The 26,130-nt window shown below is 50.3% G+C and overlaps 1 protein-coding gene across 1 annotated transcript in view; it reads right to left on the bottom strand.

Moving 5' to 3' along the window:
- IGSF9B (immunoglobulin superfamily member 9B) overlaps nt 1–24,642 on the bottom strand; it is a 133,968-nt gene extending 109,326 nt beyond the window's left edge. Inside the window, exon 1 of the mRNA XM_056860745.1 lies at nt 24,510–24,642. Coding sequence (XP_056716723.1) covers nt 24,510–24,573 — 64 coding nt within the window. The 5' untranslated portion in view covers nt 24,574–24,642. The remainder of the gene's footprint in view (nt 1–24,509) is intronic.
- Nucleotides 24,643–26,130: the final 1,488 nt, after the last annotated feature.

The raw sequence follows: 26,130 nt of genomic DNA, 5'->3' as shown, positions 1-26,130 counted from the left end.
AAGACCACCAGCTTCTCCGCCTATAATTCAAGTAAGCATATATAGAAAAAAAGCCAATGATCCAAGCTAGAGAGCCAATATAATCCTCTACCCACCCCTCAACCAAGTCATCAGTCAATATGACCTTGAGAGAAAGGTCCTACTTGATTGTAGACTTGTCACCTACTTTCCAACAGAGTCAACATAAAAAAAAAAACCAGAATATGTACCGAACAGTCCTCCTTCAAAACCAAATAAGCATGATGTTAGTAGCGAGGCTCCTTACAGGGTCTTTGCCGCAAGACCCCATAACACCAGTGCTGAAACAACTGCACTGGCTCCAGCTGGAGTACTGGATCAGGTTCAAGGTGTTGGTTTTGACCTTTAAAGCTGGGACCACCGTGCCTACAGGACCGCCCCTCCTGGTAGGAGGCTGAAGTTGGTTCCCAGTTCGTTCCCGATTCCCAGTTCCTTATTCGCATTTCCGAGTTCCTGAATGGTTTTGAGGACAATTTAAAGGCTCTGCGCCCCAAAATAAGGATTGGACCACCACATATCATACACCCCAGGAACTAGGAAATATGAATAAGGAACCAGGAATAGGGAATGAACTGGGAACCAACTTCAGCCTCCTCCTCCTCCTGGTACACCCCCCAAAGAGCTCTACGTTCTACCAATAGTAATCTGCTGGTGGTCCCCGGCCCGAAGAATGTGCGGCTGTCCTCAACAAGGGCCAGGGCTTTTTTGGCCCTGGTGGAATAGTTTTCCTAGTGACATCAGGGACTATTCCGGAACTATTCCACCAGGCCTATAACTGAGGGCAGCCGTAAGTTTATCCATCATTGCTGGCCTCCCCTTAGGGTTGGCATGTCCCTCTTCGCCACTGGCGGGAGGTATTGGGGATGGAGCCTGAGGAGGGCGGGGTTTGGGGAGGGGAGGGACGTCAACGTCATAAGAGTCCAATTGCCAAGCAGCCATTTTTTCCAGGTGAACTGATCTCTGTCGGCTGGAGATCAGGATAATGCTGCTGCAGACATCTTGTTGGTGGGCTTCCTAGAGGCACCTGGTTGGCCACTGTGTGAACAGACTGCTGGACTTGATGGATTTGGGTCTGATCCAGCAGGGCCTTTTTATGTTCTTATGATTTTGTGCCTTCGCCTGCAAGTTAAGATGCAATCAGCAGAAGAAGCTTTGCACAGCACAGCGACAATGTTCATCGCCTGCTGCAGTATCACTTTTCTGCTAAAAGCATAGCTACAGGGACCAGCTGCAAAGCTGGCAACCCGTTCCTCTCAGCCACCACTCAGAGCTGATCCAAAATGGATGAAAGGAAACCCAGCGAGAACGCTTCTTTCCGCTTCTCGAGCTCTGGGGTGAATCAATTTAAATCAGTGCATTAAAATCAATGTTTAAATCATTAAAAAAAGATATTGAATTCCCAATTTTGTCATGCATGCATTTCCTGAAGATAACTGTATGCTAATTGGTTACTATAGCAATTAGCACCTATCAATACGCAACAGAATAAAGTCTTCACGTCACCTAGAGTGTAGGGTCATTCGACCCACATGCCTCTTGTACAGCACATATATATACATTTTAATTGGCCCTGTATCATGCCAAACTAGTGGTACATCTACCTGAGTATTGTCTACTCAGACACGCAGTGGTTTTCCAGAGTCTCAAGCAGAGACCAAGCCAGGTCCCATAGTGATATCTGCATGGACACGAGAAGAACTGCACAAATAATGGAATTCTATATGACTCTCCGTATACATGCAACGGTACTGGGGCCAGTTGACATGTTATGTCCTCATGACCACCACAGGTCCACTCGACACCTGTGGGAGTTAGTAGCATGGCCTGCATCCAGACAATCACACTAACCATAATTACATGCGTGGTGAAGTGGTTAAGAGCAGTGGACTCTAATCTGGTGATCCGGGTTTGATTCCCCACTCCTCTACATGAGCGACGGACTTAAATCTGGAGAACCGGGTTTGATTCCCTACTCCTCTACATGAGCAGCGGACTCTAATCTGGCAAACCAGGTTGGTTTCCCCACTCCTATACATGAAGCCAGCTGGGTGACCTTGGTCTAGTCACAGCTCTCAGAGCTCGCTCAGCCCCACCTACCTCACAAGATGTGTGTTGTGGGGAGGAGGGGGGGAAGGTGATTGTAAGCCGGTTTGATTCTGCCTGGTAGAGAAAGTCAGCATATAAAAACCAACTCTTCTTCTTCTCATACCTGAACTGAGGGCCTAAACTACATGTTAAGGTTTTCCTCTAGTCCTCACAATCCAACAGATATGGTGATTTCTGTGCTGGGGGTCCAAGACATATACGAGAACCACCAGGTGGGGCCTAGAGTTCTCCGGGAATTACAATTGGTCTCCAGACTACAGAGATTGGTTCCTCTGGAAGAAATGGCAGATTCAGAGGGTGGACTTCTGGCATCACATTCCTCCTCTCCCCATCCCCACCCTAGCGGGAGACTAGGGATACATAGGCACAGCCTCAGTGATGACTTCACTTCCAGGGAAACCCAAAAGTGACATCACACCTCTCTAGGAATCATTAGAAACTATAGCTTTACCATAGAGTTTTCAATGATTCCTAGAGATGACGTCACTTCCAGGTTACCTAGGGTTGCCAACCTCCAGGTACTAGCTGGAGAGCTCTGGCTAGGGGAACTGATCTCTATCAGCTGGAGATAAGTTGTAATAGCAGGAGATCTCCAGCTAGTACCTGGAGGTTGGAGACCCCAAAGACATACAACACATGCTGTGCAAAACTTAAAACACCACAGAAAGTGCTCAATCCCCAGAGTCCCAAATCTGTTCCCCATGTTTTGTTTTAGATCACGATGGGTAGCCATGTTAGTCCATCTGTAGAAAAGAGCAAAAGTCCAGTAGCACTTTAAAGACTAACAAAATTTCTAGCTGCATGGTATGAGCTTTCTTGAGCCACAGCTCCTGATACAGCCAGAATGGGAGTCCATCTATCCTTAAGCAGAGAAGAGTGAATTAGACACATAATGGCAACATAAATGTCAAATGCAAGTAAATGACATTCGCAGGCATGATTGGATTAGGTGTGATATGCAGAGGGGTAGGATGGCCCAGGCTAGCCTGATCTCGTCAGATCTCAGAAGCTAAGCAGGGTCAGCCCTGGTTAGTATTTGGATGGGAGACCACCAAGGAATACCAGGGCTGCTGTGCAGAGGAAGGCACTGGCAAACCACCTCTGTTAGTCTCTTGTCATGAAAACCCCCAAAAGGGGTCGCCATAAGTCGGCTGCAACTTGAAGGCACTTTACACACACAGTAGGCATGGAGAAACTAGCATTTGTGATGAGACAGAAATCCTAGATCTCTATTCAATCCAAGAGTATGCCTTGTCTTGAGCTTCCGTATTAATTGTATTTTTTTGTTTTCTCTGTGGCGTAGACTAAGGGTGCTTTCATACGTGCTGAATAATGCACTTTCAATCCACTTCTGATGCACTTTAACAATCGCTTGCAAGTGGATTTTGCCAATCCACACAGTAAAATCCATCTTCAAAGTGCATTGGGAGTGGATTGAAAGTGCATTATTCGGCACGTGTGAAAACGCCCTAATACATTGAGTTTCAAAGTAGGTTATCTATTCAGCTTGAAGAAAGAGAGCGTGGAATTTACTACATTTGTATGACATTCAGATCTCATTCAAAACAGACTTTAAAAAAAAAAAGATGACATAACCAAGACTTGCTTTAAGAATAAAATAGAACTTTATACACCCTGCTGAGTTTTGACAAAGAAAAAAAATAAGCAAAGCTAGGCAAGTAGCCCTTGAGAAGGCTGTAAAAGAAAAGAGGGAGAGGCAAGTGCTGATTCTTGGGATCTGTGTATCCCCCCCTTTCTCTTCCATTGTTCTCTATAAAATGAGAGGCACCGGTCCTTCTGCTCGAGCGAACACCAGCATCTCCAAACGCTCTTTCATCGCCTCGGAACCTGGTTCCTCCGAAATGCCTCGCACACTGGAGCGGCCACACTTTCCTGCATAATCTGAACAGTTCACGCAAGGCCACGGGGAAGGAGAGGGGGGGAAGAGAGAAGCTTATATGGTTTTTAACATCCTCTCACCGCAGGCGGTGCAGCCAGAGCAAGGCTTTTTGCCATCACCAGGTAACTGAAAGAGCTCCGTCCAGTCACTTTGCAGGGCCCATCTGGAACCGTAAGCAGGGCGGGGGAAACGCAGGTCCTGACCCACTCTGGCCAGAGGAACCGGGAACCGCTGTGTGTCCTCTGTATCCCTGACAACCTTGGTCACGCCACACCATTTACAAGCAGGTCCCCCCCCCCACGGGCTCCCCCAAGCTGTTACAGGGCCAACTCTCTGCCAGAGGAGAAAGTGTGCACAATTCCCAATTGCCAACTGGGATGCACGGAGCCATTCTCTAGGCCCCTCCAAGGATCGACCCCACTGGCAAGAAGCTGAAATACACAAGCCCTACATATAGTGGTTAGAAGAAGAGTTGGTTTTTATATGCCAATTTTCTCTGCCTTTTAAGAAGAAAAAAACTGGCTTACAATCTCCTTCCCTTCTTCTCCCCACAACAGACACCCTGTGAGGTAGGCGGGGCTGAGAGAGCTCTAAGACCTCTGTGACTAGCCCAAGGTCACCCAGCTGACTTCATGTGTAGGAGTGGTGAAACCAACCTGGTTCACCAGATTAGCCTCCACTGCTCATGTGGAGGAGTGAGGAATCAAACCTGGGTCTCCAGATTAGAGTCCACCGCTCCAAACCACCGCGCTTAACCACTACACCACTCTGGTGTTGGGCTAGTATCTGGAAGATCCGAGTTCAACTCCCCACTTGTGCCATGGAAGCTCACTGGGTGACCTTGGGCCAGTCACACACTCTCAGCATAACCTACCTCATAGGGTTGTTGTGTAGATAAAAAGGAGAGGAGAATTATATATGCCACCCTGGGTCCCCATTGGGGGAAAAGGCAGGGGTATATATCAAATAAATACATCTCCTACAAAGAGCAGGAAAAAGATGACATTAGGGCTCCATTTATTTATTTATTTAAAACATTTATTAGCTGCCTTTCTACTTTGTGGAACTCAAGGCAGCTTATAATATCAATAAAACAATGATTGTTTTTTTTTAAAAAAAAAAACACCTAAAAGACCACACTTTATATTTATTAACAGTCCTTATTGGAGATTTTAAACTAAATTAGTCAAATGCAATTCTAAATAAAACGGTCTTTAAACTGCCTCTTGAAGATGGAAAGTGAGGGGGCCAGGTGCCCCTTCCTGGGGAGGTTGTTCTGTAATCGTGGGGCTGCCACTGAAAAGGCCCTCTTGTGTACCCACCAAAGGAGAGGGGCTGTGGCTCAGTGGTAGAGCCTCTGCTTGGCATGCAGAAGGTCCCAGGTACAATCCCCGGCATCTCCAGTTAAAGGGACTAGGCAGGTAGGTGATGTGGAAGACCTTTCTCTGCCTGAGACCCTGGAGAGCTGCTGCCAGTCTGAGGAGACAATACTGACTTTGATGAACCATCATGTGTTCAAGGAGCTTTTCTGACTGATGTAACAGTCAGAGGGGCCTCTCCCCGTAATCTTAATCTCCAGGCAGGAATTTCCTCTAGGAAGGAGGGAAGAAGCAAGCCACCCACCCAGATGCCATTGCCAAACTTCATTGCACCTCCAGCGAGATCTCAGATGGGAAAGCCGCTGAGTCCAGAGACGGGACCACAAAATACAGGGATGTGTACTGGGTTACCTGAACGGGCATAAGAAAAGCCCACCTGGATAACATCAAGAGCCCTTCTAGTGAAGTATTCCATTTCCAAGCATGGCTGTCCAGAGATATATTGCCTCTGAACATGGAGGTTTCATTACAACTGCATGTTTTTGCCATCAAGTCACAGCTGATTTATGGCAGCCCCGTAAGGTTTTCAAGGCAAGAGACTTTGGAAGTGGTTTGCCATTGCCTGCCTCTGCGTCACACACCTGGTATTCCTTGGAGGTCTCCCATCTAAATACTTGTTAGGGTCAAGGGTGAGAGTGTGGGACCAGCCAAAGGTCACCCAGCAAGTTTCCATGGCAGAGTGGGATTCGAACCTGGGTTTCCCAGATCCTAGTCTGACACCTTAACCACTACACCACGCTGCCTCTCTTTCATTAGAACATCCCCCATGAATTTGTCCAATTCTTTGAAGCCGGCATAATTGGTGGCGGCCCTTGCTTCTCACAGCAGCTAATTCCCTAAATTGCAGATTGAGCAAAGTAATTTCTTTTGCTTGCCACAAAAAGGGGGGGCACTGAGGCTGAGGGGGGCTGGTGAATCCGAGCCTTCCTGCTCCCCGGATCACACATCACACCGCTAGTTGAAGCAGACAGGAGCCAGCGTCAGTGGGCAAGCTGTGGGGGGGGGGGGGGTTGCGCAGGCAGCCAGAAACTGCACATGACAGAAAGCTACAATCAGCTGCTCAGTCATCTAAGAAACTTCCGAGGAAGCGGGCCTGATTTGGCAGGCCTCCCCCTGCGCCCACACATGCGCATGTGCCAAGAAAACAGGCTGTTCAATTGCTGGGGGGAAGGGGGTTTATCCACAGCACGCCGCAGATCATCCACTTCTGACAACACCGATCACCCCCAAAATCACCAGATTTGCAAGCCCCACTCCCCAAGTTTCTCTTCTCCATCCTCCTCTCCAGGGTTTGCTTCTCTGGCTCAGTCACACAGCAGCATCGGAAAGGCACCTGGGAGCCACATTCCTGCTCTTTAAACCTGATTTTCCAGATGGAATGATGGAGACGGGAAGGGGCCAAGCAACCTGCCTCAAGGTCAAACTGCCAGAGAGAGAGATGAGGAAACGGGGCAAGGGACCAAACCGTCTGCCGGAAGGGACAGCCTAATGGTGCTTGAGATGATGAAGCAGATGCCCGTGATTCCCCTCCTTCGGAAAGCCAGCCAAGGTAGGCAGAGGGGAGCAGGAGAGACAGATGTCGGAGGGCTGGTGCATTTTCTGGGGATGCTCGAAAGCTTCCATCGGTGTCTTTGAGCCACCTGCCAAGGATCACGGTGGAGTTGGCAGAAGGATTCCAGAGGGTCCAGCCTTTCCTTTTCTTGGCCTGGGGAGATGACCCTGCAAACTGTCCCCCTTAGAATCATAGAGTTGGAAGGGACCACCAGGGTCATCTAGTCCAACCCCTTGCACAATGCAGGAATTTCACAACTACCTCCCCCACACACCCACACACAACTACCTCCCCCCCCCCACACCCTTCTATAGAACTATCACAAGGCACAGGAACCCCACTTGGCTCTTCCACTTTCTCTACCACTTAAGGAAGAATCTTACAATCCCCTTCCCTTCCCCTCCCAACAACAGACACCCTGCGAGGTAGGTGGGGCTGAGAGAGCTCTAAGAGAGCTGTGACTAGCCCAAGGTCACCCAGCTCATGTGGAGGAGTAGGGAATCAAACCTGGTTCTCCAGATCCACCACTCCAATCCACCGCTCTTAACCACTACATCACGCTGGCTCTCAATTACCCATCCAACAGACATTTCCTCGGTGAATGCATCTTCTCTTTTAAAGTCATTGAAGTTTATATCATGTGGCAATGAATTCCACAGGCATTGTGTGTGTGTGGGGGGGGGGGGGAAACACTTCCACTTATCACAAACCCACCACCCATAAAGTTCACTAGATCTCTTCCACCAACATGAGTGGAGGGAAGGTCTTGCTCCATCCCATTCAAAAATCAACCATACAGAGGAATATCTTAACTATGTTCCCTCCGCCCCCCACTTACCATTGAACAGAAGCAGATAATCTAATCATGCCTAAATCTCACAATTGACGGATTACCTAAACCTATCACCGCTGTAGAGGCGGCTGCACAAGCTCTCAAATACACTCTTAAAGATGTCACCCACCCGTCTGATTTGAGTTTGGAACTGCAGGCAGGGATGGAGTAGAGAAAAAACACATATGCAGAGGGTCAGAGACGCATTTTAGAATCATGTGCAAAAACCACAAGGCTCTGTTTTATGGCTCGCAAATCCTTCCCCCTCCCCGAATCCGACCCTCCTTAACAGTATGCTGGGGGGTTGGGTGTGGCTGCCAAGGTGTGCTTGGGAAAATATCTTGAGATTTGGAGATAGAGCATGGGGTTAGGGTTAGGAAGCATTTTCTCCATGGGAACTGATCTCCGTCGTCTGGAGATCAGTTATAACTCCAGGGGATCTCCAGGCCCAACCTAGATTAGGGCAACTCTAAGGCTGGGGTATGCCCGAGGACCCCAGGAAATAAACATTAAGCGTCTTTGGCAGAGGAGATCAAGCTCCCAGAGCAGGCATGAGTACCATTAAACCTATTAGAACTTAAGAACCTCAGAAAAGCCATGCTGGATCAGACCAAGGTCCATCAAGTCCAGCAGTCAGTTCACACAGTGGCCAACCAGAGGCCTCTAGAAGCCCACAAACAAGACAACCGCAGCAGCATCCTGCCTGTGTCCAACAGCCCCTAATACAATAGGCAGTCATATAATATAATATATTACTGCTTCAGGAACAGCACAGCTGCCTTCTGGTAGAGGCTTGTAACCAGATCCAGCACGTCTCTTCCATTTTGGCCTACAAGACGGTGAATCTGAAACCAACTCCTGTGTACAACAGCTCAGGGCCTGGTGTTCTTCCTTTCCTAAACAAGCCTAAAACTAATAACGAGGAGGCAAAATACATTGTACTTTGAAAGCTGAGATGGGAGAGGGCAACCCGCCCCCCCAACTCCATTATGGACACTTCTTTATAAATATTTTGGATGTCTTCAGGAGGACAGCCAGAAAACCATTAGTGTCCCAAGTGGGGGCAATTCATACAAGCACTACCCTCTGAAGTGTCATTACTGTCAAGAAATGCCTCCCTGGTTGGCGGCTCGCTGGAGATCTCCCTCCTTTGACCACTCACCAAAGCAGCCAAAGCTCAGAACGGGCCCATGGTAAAATAAATTAATATAGGCCCCATCTGGATCAAGTCCAAGTCAACTTCCCTATACTAAGCTCATAGAAGAAGAGTTGGTTTTTATATGCCAACTTTCTCTACCACTTAAGAATCAAACCAGCTTACAATCACCTTCTCCCCACAACAGGTACCCTGTGAGGTAGGTGGGACTGAGAGAGTGTGACTAGCCCAAGGTCACCTAACTGGCTCATGTGTAGGAGCAGGGAAACAAATCCAGTTCACCACATTAGCATTCACCGCTCATGTGGAGGAGTGGGGAATCAAACTCGGTTCTCCAGATCAGAGTCCACTGCTCCAAACCACCACTCTTAACCACTATACCACGCTGGCTCTCTGAAAGTTTCCCCATTTGTACTCAAGGGAGTTCATTTGGCCAGCAAGCCCCAGCCCCGACACCCCAGGGTGGAAAATAAAGTGGCTCCTCGAAACACAAGAGGTGGCCATTCTTTCCGCAGCCTATCCCAACGTACCCCCGAGCAAGCCAAATGTATGGCCTATGGACACACACACACCATTTTTGCATCGACTAGTGGAACCCATGGGAGCTTTTTTCCCCCAATACATCTTTGGATTATTTAGGATTCCTCTTGTCCAAACCTAAAGAGATGACATCTCAGACCTAGGTGGTTACTGGTTGGCAGGAGAATGGTAGATCCACCCAAGACAACTAATATAGAATAAGGACTCATCCCCATGGATAGCAATACCATCCACAGGTAGGCTGTCAGCACATGAACATACAAAGAATCATAGAGTTGGAAGGGGCCATAGTGGCCATCCAGTCCAACTCCCTGCTCAATGCAGGATCAGCCTAGAGAATCCCTGACAAGTGATTGCCCAGCCTCTGCCTAAAGTCTGCCAGTTAGGGGGAGCTCACCACCTCCCTAGGAAGCTCATTCCACTGTCAAACAACTCTTGCTGTAAAAAACATTTCCCTAATATCCAGCCATTCCGCCCACAATTTAATGTCCTATCCTCTGCTGCCAACAGGAACAGCTCCCTGCCCTCCTCTAGGTGACAGCCCTTCAAATACTTCAAGAGAGCAATCATGTCCCTCCTCAACCTCCTCTTCTTCAGGTTAAATATTCCCGACTCCTTCAGCCTTTCCTCATAGGGCTTGGCCTCCAGGCCCCTGATCATCCTCATCGCTCTCCTCTGTGCCCGCTCGATTCTGTCCACATCCTTTTTGTCATGAATCTGTCCTACTGAATCAGGCTATCGGTCCGTCGAGGTAGGTATTGCCTACTCTGACCGGTAGCAGCTCTCCAGGTTCTCAGGCAGAGGTCTTTCATATCAACTACTGTGCTATTTTTTTAAACTGGAGATGCCAGGGATTGAACCCGGGACCTTCTGCATGCCAAGCAGATGCTTTACCACTGAGCCACAGCCCCCCCCCCCCTCCAGCCCAGGGCTGTCCCTGCTAACAAGTCCTGGCGATTACTCCCCTGCCTTGATTACAGCCTGGGAAGTAATCACGAGAAATGAGATTAATCTTCGCCCAACCCAGAGAGACTAGAAGATTACAGCGCTCACTCTCTTGCAAGAGCTAGACACCAACAAGACCTCATGGGTGGGAGAGGGGAGGGCAGGGAAAGTCCCCCCCCCCCAAGTCTCAGCCAAGATTAAAAGGGATAATATAGGAAGGCAGCCAAGGCACCCTTGCCAGGCACTTCTTAGAGCGACAAAGTCTTACAAATGAGAGAGAGCGCAATACCAGTTTGCTCTTCGCCGCCAAAGCAAACGGGACTCGATTGCAGAACGTGAAGACATCGAGGGTCTGCAGCCAATACCCAAAAAGTTAACATCTTCCGCTACTACCGAGTCAAGGCCCAGTGGCCAAACAGATGTTCCATTATATTCCTCAACAACCCAAGGCTAAGCCTGTGGCGCTTTGTACATTAAGGAGCAAATCCTGCAAAACCCAATGGGAATTCTCTTGTGTAGAAGTACCAGGCCATGAAGCCCAATCATTCAAACTAGCTTGATATTAGGACAATATCAAGCCTGCTTTTTTAAAAAAGCAAAGATCCCAAGAGGGCAAGTACCAGGGCAACGTATGCCATTCTGGGATGACACCAGATTTCTTAAGGAAAGGGGGAGAGCCAGCGTGGCGTAGCGGTTAAGAGTGGTGGGTTGGAGCAGTGGACTCTGATCCAGAGAACCAGGTTTGATTCCCCACTCTTCCACATGAGGGATGGAGGCTAATCGGATGAACCGGGTTGGTTTCCCTACTCTTGCACATGAAGCCAACTGGGTGACCTTGGGCTAGTCACCGCTCTCAGCCCCACCCACCTCACAGGGTGTCTGTTGTGGGGAGGGGAAGGAAAGGTGACTGTAAGTCAGTTTGATTCTTCCTTAAGTGGTAGAGAAAGTCAGCATATAAAAACCAACTTCTTAATACATTTCGATCTGGCTACAGAACCCCCCAAAAAAGCTTTGGTCACTGGCCGGGCCTTTGACAGAAGGATAAAGAAGGGTAAGTTTGGTTATTCCCCTGGATTTCTTGATTGCTTTTGATGCTGCCAGCTATGGCCTTCTTCCAGGGAGTCTTGCCGAGTTGGACCCTGGCAGCACAGCTTGGCAATAGCTGTTCTTCTCCATGGTCTTGTGGAGGTCCTCAGGGTTCCAGCTTGTCTCCCAAACTATTTAATATCTATATCCAGCCACTGCAAAAATGACAGCAGGAGTTCAGCCTCATTAATACGCAGAAGACTCTATTTCTGTTTTTCACCAGAAGCAAAGTAAGCAGACAAGGAAGCAGAGAGCCAGAGTGGCATCGTGGTTAAGAGCAGCGGACTCCAATCTGGAAAACTGGGTTCAATTCCCCACTGCTCCACATGAAGCTTGCTGGGGGACCCTGGGCCAGTTACAGTACTCTCCAAACTCTCTCAGCCAGCGTGGCGTAGCAGTTAAGAGCGGTGGTTTGGAGCAGTAGACTCTAACCTGGGGAACCGGGGGGGGGGGGAGTTCGATTCCCCACTACTCCACATCAGTGGTGGATGCTAATCTGGTGAACCAGGTTGGTTTCCCCACTCCTACACATGACGCCAGCTGGATGACCTTGGGCTTGTCACACTTCTTTCAGCCCCACCTACCTCGCAGGGTGTCTGTTGTGGGGAGGGGAAAGGAAGGTGATTGTAAGCCGGTTTGATTCTTCCTTAACTGGTAGAATAAGTCAGAATACAAAAGCCAATTCTTCTTTATGTCAATGCTCGTGTTTTATATGCAAAAGGTCCCAGGTACCTCCAGTTAAGAAGATCTTGAGTTGCAGATGATGGGGAAATGCCATTTCTCTGCCAGAGTCCCTTAGTTTGACTTGGTCTGAAGCAGACCCTCCATTCCTTTCTACTTTTGTCCCTTAGAGTGCTTGTTTTATTATGAGGTTTTAAGACGATTATTGTTTTTAAACTTCACCAGGAACTGCTCTGAAAGCTTATCGAATCTATAAAGCAGTAGAAAGCTTGGGGGGAATAATTACATCCCTTTAAGTAGAGAGCTGGAGAGGGTATGAGAGAGCCGTTGTTACCCATGGGATGCATGCTCATTTCTCTTGTTCCAAAGTCATCTTCCGGTCTAGCAGATTTTTTGAAGCAACACACACAGCTGTGACCCAGACCGCTCTGGGTCAAGACTGTTTCTATCATACCCCATTCACTACTTGTTTGGAAGGAGGGGAGTCCATGTTCCAAGTCTAGATTCAGTTCCCCAACTGCTCCAAAAGACGGGCTTGTCAATGAAGATACAGCAATTTCTTGCTGAGCGAAGGAAAACAGGCGAAACTTCACACCACCATTGAAAGTGGATTGAGGATTGAAGCCAAGCATCAATCCACTTTCAATGCACTTTGCAGCTGGATTTTACTGTACAAAATGGCAAGATCCACTTGCAAACAATCACTAAAGTGCATTGAAAGTGGACCGAAAGTGCATTATTCAGCTTGCGTGAAAAAAGAAGAGTTGGTTTTTATATGCTTACTTTCTCTACCATTTAAGGTAGAATCAAACCAGCTTTCAATCATCTTCCCTTCCCCACAACAGACAGCCTGTGAGGTAGGTGAGAGAGCTCGGTGAGAGAGCTCTAAGAGAACTGTGGCTAGTCCAAGTTCACCCAGCTAGCTTCATGCAGAGGAGCGGGGAAACAAATCCAGCTCACCAGATTAGCCTCTGCCGCTCATGTGGAGGAGTGGGGAATCGAACCCAGTTCTCCAGATCAGAGTCCACCACTCCAAACCACCGCTCTTAACCTTTGTACCACACTGGCTCTCAGCACCCATGGTCATGGACTAAGCTGTCCTGGCCATCTATGGTTCCAGGTCATCAGTCTCCTGTTCTGTAGACAGGGTACAGAAAGTGTGTCACTCCCTGCTTGGACTCACACTAAGATGGAAAGTTGGTCCAGACACTCTTGAGCTTTGTGTGGAGTCACTAGAGGTTCAACAAGGGGATGCCAGCATTGTGGCTGCCGTCCCTAACCACCACATCTTGCCACTGTCCCCTGCCACTCACCACCACCTGTCCCCACCCAGGGGCACCAATATCTAACGCTCCTTCTCAATCTTTGGGCATCTTTAAAGACAGCATGACAAGCTGAGCATGTGCAATGGGTCTTTCCGACCTGAGCCAGGAATTCTACACCAGTGGTGATGGTGGCCACGGCTCCCCACCCCCCAAATCTGCTGCCTGAGGCTGCCACTTCACCTTTCCTGATTGTACGAATGCATGAAACTGCCTCAACCAGACCATTAATCTATCAAGATCAGTATTGTCTACCCAGACCGACAGCAGCTCTCCAGAGTCTCAGGCAGAAGTCCTTCGCATCACCTCCTGCCTGGTCCTTCAAACTGGAGATGTCGGGGATTGAAGCTGGCACCTTCTGCATGTCAAGAAGATGCATAGTTAAACTGAAGAACTCCCTGCCCCAGGATGTGGTAATGGCTGCCAACTTGGAAGGCTCTAAGAGGGAAGTGGACATGTTCATAGAGGAGAGGACTATCCATGGCTACTGTGTGTGTGTAAAGTACCATCAAGTCGCAGCCAACTTATGGCGACCCCTTTGGGGGTTTTCATGGCAAGAGACTAACAGAAGTGGTTTGCCAGTGCCTTCCTCTGCACAGCAACCCTGGTATTCCTTGGTGGTCTCCCATCCAAATACTAACCAGGGCTGGCCCTGCTTAGCTTCTGAGATCTGATGGCATCAGGCTAGCCTGAGCCATCCAGGTCAGGGCATCCATGCCTACTACTAGTCAAAATGAATACTAGTCATGATGCATACCTATTCTCTCCAGGATCAGATGAACATGCCTATCATACTAGATGCTTTAGAACACAGGCAGGATAATGCTGCTGCACTCATCTTGTTTGTGGGTTTCCTAAAGGCCCCTGCTTGGCCACTGTGTGGACAGACTGCTCGATTTGATGGACCTTGGTCTGATCCTTCTCATCTCATACATCTGCTCACCATACATGGGGGGTGGAAGCAATTCTGCCTTGCTCTCCTGTTCCAGCAGACGGTGAGGAACAGGTCAGCCCTCAAGAGTCTCTCTTCCTTCCCCTCCATCTTTTTTTGCATTGATTAGGATAAAATGCTGTGCTGAGGAATTCAAACCAGGAGATCAGGAGTGCAGACATTTATTGACTTGGAGGGGGGTCACCTTAACACTCCTTTCAGTACTTGTGGTGTGTTCCCGCAAAGAGAAAGTCAGCAATTTCAGCAAAAAGGGCCAGGCGCACCAATGCAACCCATTCCGGCAACCTCAGGATACGCTTCTGCCCTCATCGCTTGTAAGACAGACACATCTGGCTTGCCTCATCTCCAAGACTACGCATACATACAGAACCCTGCAGCCTTGACCATCTACGCTGGCTACACTTAGGAACTGGTGTAGGCATCAAGTTAGGTAAAGGTAAAGGTAAAGGTCCCCTGTGCAAGCACCGGGTCATTCCTGACCCATGGGGTGACGTCACATCCCGACGTTTTCTAGGCAGACTTTGTTTGCGGGGTGGTTTGCCAGTGCCTTCCCCAGTCATCGTCCCTTTACCCCCAGCAAGCTGGGTCCTCATTTCACCGACCTCGGAAGGATGGAAGGCTGAGTCAACCTTGAGCTGGCTACCTGAAACCGACTTCTGTCGGGATCGAACTCAGGTTGTGAGCAGAGCTTTTGACTGCAGTACTGCAGCTTAACACTCTGCACCACGGGGCTCCTAGGCATCAAGTTACTGCATGATAAATTGTAACCAAGTTAATGAGACAAATTACTACAACTGTACTCTAGCAGCAGGCGCTGTATAGCTCTGTGGCTCTTGCAAATACATGAGGCAAAGGGGGCTGAGCTGGAAGAGTCCCCGTGCCACCTCGGTTCACTCCCTGATGGGGAGGATGGCTGAAAGGAGGGGATGGCCCCCGGACCTCTCCGTGTGGTACTGAAGAGGGAATTTCAGCAAGTGCAGCTTTTCTCAGAACCAAATGAAATCCTGGTCACCTTCTAAGATTTTTTTAAATAGACAAATTCTTGGGATGGTCCATCTCCCGTGCCGGCATGGTGTAGTGGTTAAGAGCAGTGGTTTGGAGCGGTGGACTTTGATCTGGAGAACCGGGTTTGATTCCCCACTCCTCCACATGAGCAGCAGGGGCTAATCTGGTGAGCTGGATTTGTTTCTCCACTCCTACACATGAAAGCCACCTGGGTGACCTTGGGCTAGTCACAGCTCTCAGCCCCACCTACCTCACAGGGTGTCTGTTGTGGGGAGGGGAAGGAGATTGTAAGCTAGTTTGATTTTTCCTTAAATGGTAGAGAACCAACTCTTCTTCTTCTCCTCCCAACAGGTATTAGCAGAGACAGCCAAAGAGATCCTCTATGTCCGGGAGTAATCTACCTTTGCCGTCTATCCATTCCCAAGCTAGCTGACGGCGTTTGGCCAATTCCACACCAGATGGACCCTCGATCAGAACCAGCGCAGCGTTCATCTTCCTCGGCAATCTCGCCAAACGCTCCACTCGGTCTTTTGCAAAGAGCGCGTTTGCTTCCCCGATGCAACAGTCATCTGGGGGAAAGCCAAGCCGAACCCCCCACGCTTTTGCCTTCCAGGCCCGCCATCTCGAAGGAAGGACACCGATAAGCACGACCGGCTTGTTCCCATTATAGCGCACATGGCGCCGAGCCCACGGCGCACCCCGCCTACAGTCAGGGTATCTGCTGCCTGAGGGTGCTCCCCACCTGCCCCACTCCCTCGGCACACACTCGAGCATGATGTCACACTCTCTGCAGGCAGCACCGTCTTGGTTACGCTCCCAGAGTACTCTCAGCCGACTCCCACGCACTGTTCCGAGCGCACAGCCATCATTCTTCATTCACTTCTGCTACCTACACCCAGCCACGGCGCACTCACACTACACACACCCACACAGTACGCCTCGAGGGAAGCACGCACTCATCGTAACTCGCAGCCCACCTCTTTACCTGCTTTTCTACTCCAAGGAGCTCCCGTTTCCCTTTTCGACCCGATTTACTCTCTCTCGCAGTGCAGCGGTGCTGGGAAACACACCTCCCCATTCTCAAGGATTGGGGGGGGGATTCACATACCCTTTCCCCTTGAGGAGGAGGCTGCTAGACCTTCTATGGGAGAGCCTCTTCAGCTGCCAAGGATGGGGGAAGAGGAAGAGTTGGTTTTTATATGCCGACTTTCTCAGCCACTTACGGAAGCAAACCAGCTTACAATTGCCTTCCCTTCCCCACCTCAGACACCCTGTGAGAGAGGTGGGGCTGAGAGAGCTCTAAGAGAGCTGTGACTAGCCCAAGGTCACCCAGCTGGCTTCATGGGGAGGAATGGGGAAACCAACCCGGTTCACCAGATTAGCCTCCGCTGCTCATGTGGAGTGGGGAATCAAACCCGGTTCTCCAGATTAGAGTCCACTGCTCCTAACCACCACTCTTAACTACTACACCACACTGGCTGTACATAATGTCCCCATGCCCAGAACTTCACTTGGCACAGAGAGGGTGGCATTTGCAAGGGGGGCAGACCCCGCCCCAATTCCTGGGTGGTCTAGCAAAGGCTACTGAAACAGGCAGGGCATTCACAGCCGTGATGGGCAAATCCACTCAGCTCAATTTGGAACTGCCCCCCTCCAAGAGAGTATCTTTGTCTGGGGGGCCTGGGTATCTACACCTAGGAACACATGAAGCTGTCTTACACTGAATCAGACCCCTGGTCCATCAAGGTCAGTACTGTCTTCTCAGACTGTCAGCAGGTTTCCAGAGTCGAGGGAAGACCACATGATTCCTTTTAACTGGAGGTGCCGGGGGATTGGACCTGGGACCTTCTGCATGCCAAGCAGGTGCTCTACCACTGAGCCATGACCCTTCTACCACAAATGCTTGGGAGAAAAAAATCACTAGGACTAACAGGAGAGACAGACTTCTCGTTTTCATGCCATGTGCTCTGTTGTTCAATTTACAAGCTCCCCTGCACTAAACAGGCTTTGGATGTTCATAACTCCAAAGAAGCCCCATTGGCCTGAATAGACACTGTGCAGGTGCAGATCCTCACTCCACGTTACGAGCAGTGGGAGAACTTGGAGGGGTGATGGTGAACAGGACAGTGGAAAGGATGCTTAATTCATAATACAGCTGCACATTTTGAGCGGGACAAATCTGTGCTTCCAAACCAGGCTGGATACAAGCTTTACTGACATCACTCAGAATGAGAGCTCTCTTGGATGGCTGAGGTTGCCAATCCCCAGGTGGCACCTGGAGACCTCTCACTGTTACAGATGACCACAATTAGTTCCCCCGGAGAAAATGGCTGCTTTGCCAACTTGGAAGGCTTTAAGAGGGGAGTGGACATGTTCATGGAGGAGGGCTATCTATGGCCACTAGTAAAAATGGATACTAGTCACGATGCATACCTATTCTCTCCAGGATCAGAGGATTAGGTGCTGTGGAACACAGGCAGGACAATGCTGCTCCAGTCGTCTTGTTTGTGGGCTTCCTGGAGGCACCTGGTTGGCCGCTGTGTGAACAGACTGCTGGACTTGATGGGTCTTGGTCTGATCCAGCTTGGCTTTTCTTATGTTCTTATGAGGATTCTAGCATTATATCCTGCTGAGGTCCCTCCCCTTCTTAAATCCTTCCCTCTGTAGACTCCACCTCAAAAATCTCCAGGTTATTTCCCAACCCGGAGCTGACAGAACTTTGGATAGCCCCTAGCCTTCATGGCAAACCACCTCTGAGCATCTCTTGCCTTGAAAACCCTATAGGGTCGCCATAAGTCAGTTGTGGCTTGACAGCACTTTACACAGAGGTGAAAGGTGGGAGTATTAGCACCCTTGGTGGGGCAGCTCTGAAGATCCCACAGGTGTGGCTCAGTGGAAGAGCATCTGTTTGGCATACAGACGGTCCCAGGTTCAATCCCCAGCATCTCCAGTTAAAAAAACTAGGCAAGGAGGTGCTGTGAAAGACCTCTGCCTGAATCCCTGGAGAGACGCTACCCATCAGAGTAGACAATACTGGCTTTGATAGACCAAGGGTCTGATTCAGCATAAGGCAGCTTCATGTGTTCAATATCAGACCAGGATCTAGGAGATGCGGGCTCAAATCCCCACGCTACCACCGAAGTGTCCTTGGGTGACCTTGGGCCAGTCACACAGTAAGTCTAACCTACCTCACAGAGCTCTTGCTGTGGGGATAAAATGGAACAAGGGTGGGGGGGAAGAGGAATATACAGCTCTACATCATGTCCCCATGCCCAGAACTTCACTTGGCAGAGGGAGGGTGGCCCCCCAAGTAACCCCTGCAAGTTGAACCAGATCAGGGCCAAAGTCTTGTGCGGGCAGCCCTGGCAGCTGGCTGCCCTGGCAACACATGATCTATCCACCTGCCTAGGCAGTGGAGGTACGGCACTCCTCCTCGCACTCAGAGCAGAGAGAGAGAGAGAGAGAGGATTCATTCACCCTCCACGGCTTTGTTACATAGCTAGATCTGATTGGCTCCGTGGCACCTTCAAGTTCACGGCAGGAACCCGATTGGCTGATCAGGCAGAGGAGAAGCCCTTGTCAATTTCAAAAGAAGGGATGCTGATTCGAGCATCCGCTGAGCAATCGCTGCAAACAGGCAGACACACACACGCACAGAGAGAGATACATGCCAGGATTTATTCAGAGGGGATTAGTTCTCTCCTGAAATAGAAACTTTTGCAGCAAAAAAAAGAACCAAATTTCTCCAAAATTTAGCAGTTCTATCCTTCACCCCCTCTTTTAAATTGTGGGTGTTCCACAAATGGAACAACAGAGACGTGCAGTCAACTAGGCTAGATACCCATAGGGTGACAACCTGTGGATCGTGAGGGTAGAGCCTGGGGAGGGCAGGGTTTGAGGAGGGAAAGGACCAAAGCAAGGTATAATGCCATAGAGTCCACTCTCCAAAGCATCCATTTTCTCCAGGGCAACTGATCTCTGCCGCCTGGAGATCAGGTGTAATAGAAGGAGATCTCAGGTGCCACCAGGAGGTTGACAATCCTACAGAGGGACTAGTAACTTCTACCTTTTCAAGGCTTGCTTTTTCTTTTGCTCAACAGCTCATGGACTAAGGATTCCTTCCACCCCACCTATAAAGGATCCTGCATACAAACCATCCAAGGGGACATGGTTGGGGACTGTGGGAAAAGAGATGTGAATGACCACTGGTTTAATACTGCAGGGTTATCTTTCCTCTAATAGTACCTTGAAGCAAAAGTTGAAAAATGATTTAACAGATCCCCGTCCCAAACAGTTCACAATCTAGAATGCAAGGATGAACGTTCTAACATATAACTCGCACCACCACATGGGGCTCCGTTTCGGTCTATTAAATGACCATATGGGAAACTAAAATGTTAAATGCAGAGAAAAAGAGGCAGATTACATTAATAGTCTAGACTTTGCTTAAAGCCACTTTTGGTCCTTTACTAAGACCTTTTATACTGTAGCTTCCTTTCAGCCATAAAGTTCACTGAGTGACTTCTGTCAGCCCTACCTCACAGGGTTGTTGTGAGAATAAAGTGGAGAAGGCAGTATGTATTTCACCGTAACCTCCTCGGGGCAAAGGTGGGATTTAAACGTGACAGACAGATTCCAATTTATAAGATTGTTCTGAATGCAAAAGGCTAGGTTTGCACCCGCAACGCAAATATACCCAGAAAAGATAATTTTTTTACGGCACACCGGCAGCCAAAGAAGAAAAATCAGAAGATCAAATTCAGTTCCACAAATGCTTCCCTGCCTGGTTGTCATGTGATAATTGTTCTTCATCACAGCAGATTAGACAAATGTGACAGGAAGGAAGGGTAGGTTTTTTATATGCAGACTTTACCACTAAAGGGAGACTCAAACCGGCTTGCAATCACCTTCCCTTCCCCAGAACCAACACCCTGTGAGGTAGGTGGGTCTGAGAGAATGTGACTAGCCCAAGGTCACTCAGCTGGCTTCATGTGTAGGAGTGGGGAAACAAACCCAGTTCACCAGATTTGCCTCCGACCTTCATGTGGAGGAGTGGGGAATCAAACCCAGTTCTCCAGATTAAAGTCCACCTCTCCACACCACCACTCTTAACCACTACACCATGCTGGCTCAGGAAGAAAGACAGAAAGACAGAAAGACAGAAAGACAGAAAGACAGAAAGACAGAAAGACAGAAAGACAGAAAGACAGAAAGACAGAAAGACAGAAAGACAGAAAGACAGAAAGACAGAAAGACAGAAAGACAGAAAGACAGAAAGACAGAAAGACAGAAAGACAGAAAGACAGAAAGACAGAAAGACAGACCTGCTAAATGCTCTGCTCTCATCTCGGGACACTCAGAAAAGTCCAGACCACCGATTGCTAACAGAGTTAGTCAACAGAGGTTTACCAGCAGAGTAAAACAAGCTCAGGGCCCACAAAGAATTGTAAGTTGGGGGGGGATTTGGAAATCCCTCCCCAACCCAAAAAGTTTCTTATGCTGTCCTGCAGTCTAATTCTTCCCTGCTGTCCTTTTAACCGACACTCGGATGCTCTGAACATCCCACCCCCTTCTGCAGCATGTTCAGATTTCTCTCTATTTTTTAACTGACACATTTTTCTGCATCGTGGGGGACCTCCTTGAGTAGCTACGATCTTATCCGTGGATGGCTCAGTTGCACAGCTTTCCTCAACCACACGGGGAACAGCCAGTTGGCTATTAGTTACAGCCACAGCCAGCCGAGGCAGTGAGGAGCATCTGAATGGGAGCCCGGCAGTTGAAGCACCACCATGCGCTCCCCAGGCTGCAAGTTCCTCAGAACACATGACGCTGCCTTATACTGAATCAGACCCTTGGTCCATCAAAGTCAGTACTGTCTACTCAGACCGGCAGCGGCTCTCCAGGGTCTCAGGCAGAGGTCTTTCACATCACCTACCCTCCTAGTCCCTTTAACTGGAGATGCCGGGGACTGAACCTGGGACCCTTCTGCATGCCAAGCAGATGCTCTACCACTGCGCCACAGCCATTCAACTGCCCATGTTTTAACATTGGTTCAATCTCTATTGATAGGCAAAATAAGAATACACTAAAGACGACCAGGTGGGAATCTGGGCTCCATCTGCAATTCTGGCACCACTCACAAAAGGAACCTTAAAAAGCAAAAAAGACTCGGCGCAAATAAAAAAGCTAGCACTTCAAGGAGAAAGCACCCACCCTGTTTCCTGCGTGCTATTTTTCTGAATGCAAGGGGTTTTCCTCCCTCAAAAAATGCAATCCCTCCCCAGCTGAAGCTCAGAGAAGCATAGTGCGCCCTGCCACCTCATTCTGCCACCTCATTCTGCCGCACGTGAAGAATCAGTCATAGTGCAGAGGGAATAACAGCCTCGACAGGAAGAGTGACAGACAAAAGGCGCGCACGCGTTCAAGATTCTTAGCAACCGGCAAAAATGCAATTAAACTAATGGAATGAGAGCTCTGATGCAGGAAATTTTTTCCTAGAGCTCAGCCTGGAAATGTATGCCTGATACCACCACTTAAGCAAAAGTCAGCCTTCACTAAAATCATATTTTTTTTAAAAGCCAAATAATTGCTAAATGGAACAGGAGAGCTACCGAGAAAGTTTGGCCTCAATTCAGCATGAGCTGAAACTAGACACGTTAGCAACTACCCACCCCCACCCCCCGGTTAACTATAACAAGCAAAAATCACTGACAAGTGAACAAATAGAGCAGTTTTCGTTAAATGGAAGAGGAGGAGTCCTTTTTTCGGAGCACCAACGGCTGACGAATGACTTTCACAAACGTTAAAAAAAAAATGTGGACTAGTAACCTCAGCAGATTTATTTGCGAAATCTAGTTTACACCAAGCACTAAAAAGATTGCGCCTCCTACTGGACAGTGAAACGAACAGATCTGCTTCTCTTTCTGTAGCACTCAGCTCAGGAATATCTGGGCCAGAGTCTTTTCTGCTTCCCGGTAGCAGCTCTCTGAATAACTTCTTGAAAAGGGAAATCTCACAGCCCCCCACCCCCAAATACCATTGACAGAATTCCACAGACTTTCATACTGACAACATATAGCAGCCGCTTGCAAGCAAATATTCATAAACTTCCCGGGTTTTGGTTGACTGCCCTCCGGGAGGTCTGTTAAAAAATGATCAGCATTTTCATAAGACGCCGAGGGCATCCCTGGCTGTTGTCTCATCCCGTGTGCTCGCCTTAAAAGCCGTTTTAAATAAAAAACCGTTTTGCCAGATGCCATTCAGAACCATTTAAGTACTTAACCATCATACATAAGCAATGTAGAGATGCAGCAAGCCATTTCCCTTCCCCGCACAGTGAGTGACAGTAGTGGAACGTGCATTCTGGTTCAGCACTGCATCATTAAAAGCAAAAAAAAATATTTCTTGGGAATTGCACGCCAACTCAGTCAAAATTGCCTCCCGAGGTAACAGCCCACACAATCATCTGGAGAAGCCCAGGGAATCCAATCTGGCACTTCGGAAATAGAGTCGGACTCTGACGTTTGTCAAGCATCTCCCAGCTTACCAAAAAAAAACCAAAAAACCCTAAAGTAAATATACTACAACTTGCTACTCCACTAGTTTGGCTCAGGTTTCAACAAGCTGTGTAAGATTCGGTCTTGATTAAAACCACAGGCTTGAAACAGAAGAACATCTAAAGGCTTCTCTCCAGCCCAGGAATTGGGGGGGGGGGGAGACTCCTCAGTGGTGAGGGACACGTACCCCTCTACTAGGGTTTTCCTCTCTTTTTCACCACTGCCGCAGGACAGAGAAGCAAAAAAACCATGTCCTTCTCAACAGCCCGAGCTGGGCTTGCTTACCAAGAGAAGTCAACGGGATGGACTCCCTGGCAAAATCCACACGTTGCTTTGCAAAAACTTCAGCATTATTTACAAGAAAACCCTTTTCAGATACTTGATTTGAACAAAATGAATTGGTCAACTTGGGGGGCAGCTTTGCCTTCAGCGACCTGATCCCTGTCAAGGGTGGTCCCCCTCTCTCTCTCTGCAAGAATAAGCCGGGAACCCCCACGCCCCCCCCCACAATTAAAGCAAGAATAATCCATGCAGTGTACCAGTAAGTCTTGGAAAGAATTTGCTTCTGCTCTCAGGTTATTTGTGCAGGGGAGGTTTTGCCTTGGATTTGCCATTCTTAAAATGCACACTTTCCCCATCCGAATTCTCCAAACTCAATGGGCATTTATGCATGGGAGATTTTGCCTTGGGGTTGCCACTCTCTAGATGCACATATTGATCATCCAAATTCTCAGGACTCTGCACAGGGGCTTATTTTTGAGTTCAGAGAATTCGGATGGGGGAAATGCGTATTTAGAGAGCGGCAAATCCAAGGCAAACCCTCCCAGGCATAAATGGCCAACAAGAAACCCCCATGCAGAGTTTTGAGAATTGGGATGGGGGGGGGGAGAAATGCGCATCCGGAGAGCGGCAAATCCAAAGCAAAACCTCCCAGGCATAAATGGCCTCAAGTGTCCTGCCCCCGGGGGGGGGTATTTCCTTGCAAGCCGGGGGGGGGGTATTTCCTTGCAAGCCACTCTTGCAAGCCTTGTTTGCCACTCTCTAGATGCACATATTGATCATCCAAATTCTCAGAACTCTGCACAGGGGCTTATTTTTGAGTTCAGAGAATCAGGATGGGGGAAATGTGTATTTAGAGGGCGGCAAATCCAAAGCAAAACCTCCCAGGCATAAATGGCCTCAAGTGTCCTGCCCCGGGGGGGGGGGTATTTCCTTGCAAGCCCCTTCCCCGGACCCCTTCTCAAGCCTCCCCCCGCCCCCCAAAGGTCCCCATTTCCCGGTTCCCCGTTTGCAAGGGTCCATCCCCCCTCCCCAAGCTTGCAACTCCAGGCGTGCAGGGGAGACCCCCCCCCCCAAGGAGAAGCCTCTTTCCGAAAGCAGGGGAAAGGTGGAAAGGGGGGGGGGAGGGAAAGCGAGACCCGCGCCCGGGCAGGGAGGGAGGCAGGCAGGCAGGGAGGCGCCGGCCGCGCTTCGACTCACCTTGAGCGGCGGCTCCCGGGGCGCTGATGACACTTGCTATCAAAGCGGCCACATACCAAATCATAGTCCTACCGCCGCCCGCCCCGGCGCACCATCCTAGCTGCCCGGCGCGCCTCTGCCTGCCGGAGCCCTGCGCATCGCCGAGTCCCCCGGGCCGCTCAGTGCCAAGGGCCGGCCGCCAGCCCCGCCGCCGCCGGGTCCTCCTCCTGCTGCTTCATGCCCGTCGCCCCCGGCCGGCCTGCCCCTGCTGCCTCCGCCCCGCCGTCGCCCACCGCCCCGCCGTCGCCGCCGCGCTCCCCATCCCGCGTCGGTGCCTCCCCCCGTCCGTCCGTCCGCGCGGCCACCTGCGCCGGACTGGTCCGGCCGCGCAGCCTAGCCTGGCCTCTTGAGCGGCTCGGGGGACGCCCCCGCCGGACGCCGATTGGGCGGAGGGAGGCGAGCCGGCCGCCGATTGGCTCCGGGCGCGGAGAGCCAGCCGGGGGGGGGCCGGGGGGGCGGCGGGCCTCCTCTCCTCTCCCCCCCCCCTCGCCAAGGTGGGTTGGAGCGCGCAGCGCGCAGAGCCGCAGAATCATGCGCAATGCCGGGGAGAGGGGGGTTCTCCCCCCTTCCCCTTGTGCCCCCCCCAGTCCGGAGCTCCCACTCCCCCCCTTGCTCGCACTGCAGGGCCGGTTCCCCGGGAGGGGGAAGAGGAGGGGGAGGATGAGCCTGGGGAGGGGAGGTCAATGGGGAGGGGGGCGGCCCGGGCGAGGCGGAGCTCTGCAGAGCTGCCCGGTGCAGCTGGCGGGGGGAGGAGCAGGAGGGGCGGGGGCGCGCGCGAGAGAGAGAGGAGCCCCCCCCCGGAGCCGGCCGGCCTGCAGCGCTCGGCCCCGCTGCCCACCCGCCCGATGGCACGGTCCCGAGTGGGCCGGGAGCCACGTCAGCCTTTCGCCCCCTCGCTGGCCCAGGGGGAGCCCCTTCGGAGTTTTTTTTTGGGGGGGGGATGCTGCAGAGGGCTAAGGAGATGGCTGTCACGACGGATCGGGGCGGGGGGCAGGCAGGCATGTGGGTCTCTTTGCAAGGATGGCTCACCGGCACGCGCCGACGCATGGCATCCCGGGGGGGGGGGGGTTGGTTGACCCCCCCCCAGTCCTCAAATGCAACACTTTGCTGTTGCGTTGGGCTGATTGGCAGCTATTCGGGGGGGGTGCGTTTAAAGATGCCCTTTGGAGGAGGACTCAACTCATTCCGTCCGTCCCGCCCCCCCGGGGGGGGGGTCTCAGCCCTGGGGAATCGAACTCACTCCTGCATGGACATTGGCTCTGACCTGTCTCTTGGTCATGCTACAGTGTGACTAAATGCCCTGTGCTGGTTTTTTTTAAAATGACGAGGAGAAGGGAAGGGTGCTGTGTAAGAGAAAGCCCATCGGCTGCAGATTTGACCTGCTGGAGTATTGCAAGAATTCCCTTATGCAGATGGGGATGTCACACTTGCAGCCTCTGTCTGGTATATTTTCTTTATCCAGTTCCTCTCAGGGTTGCGGGGCAGAATACGCATCCGTCTCTCTCCTGCTATACCTTCCCAACAGCCCTGTGAGGTAGGCTAGGCTGAGAAAGAGTGACTGGCCCCAGACCACCTGATGAAT

Source organism: Euleptes europaea, chromosome 14 (genome assembly GCF_029931775.1).
Source record: "Euleptes europaea isolate rEulEur1 chromosome 14, rEulEur1.hap1, whole genome shotgun sequence".
Taxonomy (NCBI): domain Eukaryota; kingdom Metazoa; phylum Chordata; class Lepidosauria; order Squamata; family Sphaerodactylidae; genus Euleptes; species Euleptes europaea.
This window is presented reverse-complemented; position numbering and strand designations above follow the sequence as displayed.